Genomic DNA, 5978 nt, shown 5'->3' on the forward strand with positions numbered 1-5978 from the left:
ACATTTACTCAGCGGTATGATGCCTGACGTGCTGTGCGTGGCGGACGGATCCCCAGACCAACACGTCATGCATAACGCCGCTTACCCCAAAACCATAGCATCCTAATACACAGTACATTTCCTGATATCACGAAGTCATGCAAAAACAAAAACCGAATGTTACACTTTACAATAAGCATTGGGTCTGTGGGGGGGGAGGGGAAAAAAAGGGGGGGATACAGGCCCGAAGCTTTATTGAAGGGACAAAGATACGCAAGGGGGAGTAGGGGGAAGGGGAGATCCTCAGACGTCCTCTTCCTCCTTAAAGTCCATCAAAGTATAGTCTCTGAGCAGACTGAGGATCAGTCTGCGGCAGTCCTCAATGGACATCCTCTCCCGCTGGTGGATGAGGCGCTTCCTGGCGCACCATAAAGCGTCCTTAAAACAACACAGCACCCGCCAGGCACCGTCAATGTCCTCCAGAGAAAAAGTTCCACAGAATAGTCCATTCAACACCCCAAAGTGTGTGATGGCTGTCTGTGGTACAAAGTCCTTGAGTTCAGGTTCCAGGGCCCCCAACAGGGCCTGAGCAAAAGAGCACTCCCAGAAAACGTGATGAGACGTTTCCTCATGGATGATGCAGAAGGGGCAGTGTCTGTATCTGCTCAGGTTCCTGGCATGCATAAATGTCCTGAGAGGCAACCCCCCTTGGATTGCCATCCATGCCAGGTCTTTGTGCCTGTTGGTGAGAATGTTTGAAGAAACATTCCTCCAGACCACCTTGCAGGTGTCTGAAGGTAGGCCTGGAACTGACTCCAAAATGTCACTTGCTCTGATGAGTTTGTAAATGGTCTTTGGTTTCCACAAGTCAGGCTTGACTCCCTGCAGCCCCTGCTCCTTGATGAACTTGAAGGTATCCAAGTAGTACCAAGGGGTGTACCAGTTGTAGGGGATGGAACTGTCCCAATTGTCCCATCCGAGGGACCTCCAGAGAGGCAACAGGAAGAAGCGTGACATTGCGTTCCCGCCAGAGTCCATAATCCTTTTGGGCAAAGTTCTGCGGATGCAGTTGCAGGCAAAGAACACCCTCAGTTGGGTGGCGATGTCGGGCACGCCCTTAGCACCCTTGAGGGGTTCCTTGAACATGACTGCCCGCTTCACTCTGTCCATCTTGGAGCCCCAGATGAAGTGAAACACCACCCTGGTGATGGCCTTACAGGTGTTGACCCGTGGGGGCCAGGCCTGGGCGAGGTACTGCAACACAGGGAGAATCTCGCTGTGGAGTACCAGTGTCTTCCCTTCGATGGTGAGGTCTCTGAGGCTCCAAAGTCCAAATTTCTGTCGCATCTTTGCCAGTCTCTCCTCCCAAGACTTCAGGGCTGCGCCCTCGACACAAAACCAAACTCCCAGAATTTTCATGAAGTCTGTCTTGATGCCAAAGGGCATGGATGCAGAAGAAGGCAGGAACCACTTTCCGAAGAGCATGACTTCCGACTTCCCGCAGTTGACTTTTGCCCCCGAAGCTTGGCCGAAGTCCTCGCAGGTCTGGACGAGCAGGTCGATGGAGCGCTGGTTGGCACAGAACACCGTCACGTCGTCTATGTAGAGCAAGCACTTCACTTCCCTTCTGTCTGGTCCCGGTGCGGTGATTCCCCCGATCTCTGGATTCCGTCTGATGCATTCGGCGAAGAGCTCTATACAGCAAACAAAAAGCAGAGGTGAAAGAGGGCAGCCTTGTCTGACCCCGGAGAGGACCGGGAAGGGGTCAGTTTTCCAGCCATTCACCTGCACGGAACTACAAATGTCATTATACATGATGTCAACATAAGAACAGAACATTTCCCCAATCACAACTAGGTCTTATTTTCGGGGTAGGTCTTATACTTTAGCAATTCCCAAAAATAGTACTAGGTCTTATTTTTGGGGTAGGTCTTATTTTCGGGGGAAACAGGGAACTAGGGCCAATTTAGACAGGATCCAATTAACCCACCAGCACGTCTTTGGAATGTGGAAGGAAACCCACGCAGGCACAGGGAGAACATACAAACTCCAGGCAGAATTTTTACTTAAGTCTCCTCTGAACAAAATCAAAATAAAAGAAAGCACATGTGTCTTTGATTTGCTTACAGGTAACAGCTTAACTGGCTATAAAGCACAAAATTAACTATTTGCATGAAGCTGCATACTACTGGTAAATGGCAATAAAACAGATTTAATTTTATCAATCTTTGCACTGTCTCAGATTGTTTTTTATGCTACCCATGACTGATCTAAGGAAAAAGCAATAGCTTTGGATTATATCCAGAATTACATTTCTATGGTCTTATATTGCTAGAGACAATTGGAATTTTAAGACAAGTGCAATTACAGTGGTTCTGATTACACAGTAGTTTAGATCCCACTAAAAACCTTTGTAGAAATGGAAATGACCTAACCGAGATTAAGGCCACTCTTCCTATGACATCATTATTATTCAACCTCTCGCGTAAATGATAAAAGAAGTAGACTTACTGAAGTGCTGTGTAAGCATAGCTGAATGTGCCCAATAAGTATAAACTGTGTGATTTATAACTTCAATAAAGTGAGCTAGGAAAGCACAGTAATATGAGTAAAGCACAGCACCTCTAGCAATATCGAAGATCCATTTTTGAAGTTTGATTTAAAACAGTGTTGTTGTTCAGGGAAATATTTTTAAATAACTGTAACATTTAAAGTCAATTGTATTTTTTTAAACTTTGAAGTTTTATTGACTATTGCAAGCAAATGCATCAAGAGATATAGATATTCAAGGTTGTTAAAAAAAAGTATAAATCATTTGAAAGGGATATGAAAGAAAAACACAGCATCAGATCTCTATATACTACATCAAAAGTGAGGCTTAAGAACATTTAAAATCAATGAGCCATTCCAAAAAAGATGTCACTCTTTTACAAAGGGTGCCATAATTTTTTTCCTTGCTATGGAATAAAAAAAAATCAGAAAATATTTATTTCTAAAGAGAACCCGTTGGATAATTTGAAACTAAAAAATGTGCCTAAACAAGTGCAAGAACCTGTTCAAAAGGCAACATAGGGAATTAAATCAATAGAATAGTTTGCGGTAGGAGCACAGCCTATCTTCTTAGTCCCTGAATCCCACTAGTCTCATTTGTCTTTAGTCTAGTGATCCTGGAATGTGGTTGCTTGCAATGCTAAAGCACATGTTTAGGCTCCCTGTTGCTTGAATTAAATATAAATGTCAGTGTCCAGTGGTTTCTAATAACCACCAATCATTTTTTTCATTCTCCCCTGATTGTCCTATGAGGCTTCAGGACCCCTGACCCTCTGTCTGGACAGCGGTGATTGGCCCTGTGCTGTTCAAATGCACTCTCCCAAGAAAAATACACAACAAACTGAGCATGTGAAGCTTTCCCCCAAGGCTCTGTTGATGAATTGGGGAAAGTAGAAGAAGGGGAGGATTAAAGAAGACAGGATCAAACATCCTTCTTACACAATGCAGAGGATTAGTCCCTTAAGTTCCACAGTGGATATAACAAGTATGCTTTATTGCATATACAGTACAGACTGATTTTACTATCGTGGATTTAGTAACACTTTAAACTTGTAAATTTGGTTGGTGATGTTGGAAGCAAAAAGAGGAAGTTACATATCAGAGAGTCAGGAAGTACAATCTCACTACCTGTGAGATTCTGCAAAAAGGGATGGATGCAGGACTTTATTAGAACTCAGCTTGGGGTAATGTGAATTTTCCATTTTGTTTTAGTACAGTAGCATTTGTAGCTCACTGGAAGCTTTATTTCTTGCTTGAATCTGGTCTTTAACTTTCAAATCAAGTTCTGTGAATTGGGGAGATCCTGAATACTAGACAGAGGCGGACTGACCATTTGGAAACTCGGGAGCTGCCCGAGGGCCCGTGGTCAGTAGGGAGCCCCATGAGATGCCCCTGGTACCTTTTTCATAGACTTTTTTGAGTTTGGGCAAGGACACAGGGGCCCCATGATCCCCTATTGCCCGGGGGGCCCCATGAGTTGTCAGTCCGCCCCTGATACTAGATATATGCTTATAGATATAAGGACATTGACTTTTGCCTTACAGAGCCCGGCGGGTGACCCCAGCAGAGGAGGATTGGGGTTGCTCTATGCAAAACCATTGCATAGAGAAGGTAAGTATGACATGTTTGTTATTTTAAAGTGTAAGTTCACCTTTACAGAAAATCTGTAAAGTGACCTTACACTAGACCCCTTCCCCATCCCCTCTGGTCCTGCTGTAACAGTGTCCCGTGATCCCTTACTGTCAGGCACCAGGATACTGCTTCACTGGTATTTGAAATTAAATAAAAAGGTAGTGCAGCTCTAAGAACAATCTAACGAAATAGATCAAAAAGTGCAATATGTAAATAAATAGTGTAAACGTACAACAGTGATATAATTTTTTAAAAACTTGCATATCAATTATAGGTGTGTCTTAGACTTGCTAGTATATAAATGATGAATAAAGTCAAATAGTAATCTGCATAATAAACGTATAAGTCTAAATGTGTAATATTCTCAAACTGTCCTCGAAAATTAAAATACAGATCTCCAGATGGCTCAGTTAGGTCCCAGTGTATATATAATCCTCAGGTGCATGTGCCGATAAATATATAAAATGCGCACTCACCAGATGAGCTAATAAAAAGTGCGTTGTATCAATATTGATGATCAGCCACGGGTCCCTTCTAAGGGTAGTCCTGGATATAGCCTGGGGGTTGATGGTCTCCCTCTAGATACAGGATTGGAGTAGCCAGTAAAAGTGATTCGGCCTCTTCCAGGCACTGGGACTATCACTGGGGATCGCTAGGGGATTAAGGTGCTCAGTGCAGAGCGAAAAAATAGGGATAATCCCATAGTGTAGTATTTTTCAGTAGTACTTTAATGATAATAAGGAATAAATCCAAAAAACGTACATAAACTGCAGTGTCAGATAGGAGCAATATAATGACTATTGCACATAAATGAAACTAACCAGTTGGTGCTATTAGGTGGCTGCCGGGCCTCCGTGATCCGACGGCTTGATGTCAACAGCTTGCAGGAGCTTCTTCTTGACGCGTTTCGTACCACATGTACTTTGTCAAAAGGGGTATACCTTAATCTGTACCTCTCAGTGTGTACAGACAAGAGGCATTCTAATTGCTCAACACAATCACATGGATGCCCCCCTTTAATTTTGGTGCTGATGGGAGTGAACCATGTATCTCTTACTGGATTATGTGCCTTTAATTACTATATATCTAATGTCTTTGCAAAATTGTTACATACACTTTTAATTTTGAGCATTACATGTGCATGAGTATGGGCCTCTGATGTATTCTGTTTTAAGAGAGTGCGTCTCCTTCCTTGCCTTTTTTTTTTCCGCTCCCTTGTTTAGTTGAACATGAATCAAGATTTTTTTTTTATATTTATATATATCTGCAGTTCCTAACATTTTTATATGTCCAGGTATAGTAATTTTTTTTATAACCATTTGGTTCAGCACGGTGTATTATAATTGTTATTTTTCTCTCTGGGTATTGCTCTTTTCTGTAATGTCCATCAGAAGGAGTTTTTTCACTGTACTATGCTGTTGATTGGGGGAGGAGGTCTGCACCTGACGATGATATTTCTGATGAAATGCATTCAGCAGAGCAAGGATCCACAGACCGCATCTTGGATGCTGGCCAGCCAGCCGATACCATTACAAGCAACAGGATCCCAGTACATTTGTTTTAAGCAATATTATGCTGCTAATTAATAATGCTAATTAATAATGTGAGTGTTTAATAGATATTTTGATAACTTTCTTTTAGTGGTTTTACACATTGGAATGTTTCCTTTGTGTTTGATTTTATATGCCACAATTATCCATTGGGGATCTCTGGAGGATTCCTTATGTGATGGGTAAGCGCCTATTGACCTGGTTTCTATGTTTGCTTTCTTACATCTACAAGTACAGTAGACCTCTCAGTGTACGAGGGTCATTGAA

The 5978-nt window shown here is 42.6% G+C and overlaps 1 protein-coding gene across 1 annotated transcript; it reads right to left on the reverse strand.

The window, feature by feature from the left end:
• Positions 1-282: 282 nt before the first annotated feature.
• Positions 283-1464, reverse strand: LOC149457113 (uncharacterized). Its single transcript, XM_089684013.1, has one exon. It carries the CDS (start codon positions 1462-1464, stop codon positions 283-285), a length of 1182 nt encoding a protein of 393 aa, XP_089540139.1.
• Positions 1465-5978: the final 4514 nt, after the last annotated feature.

Source organism: Staurois parvus, unplaced genomic scaffold, assembly GCF_062004578.1.
Source record: "Staurois parvus isolate SC_StPar_1 unplaced genomic scaffold, SC_StPar_1.0 ptg000334l, whole genome shotgun sequence".
NCBI lineage: Eukaryota > Metazoa > Chordata > Amphibia > Anura > Ranidae > Staurois > Staurois parvus.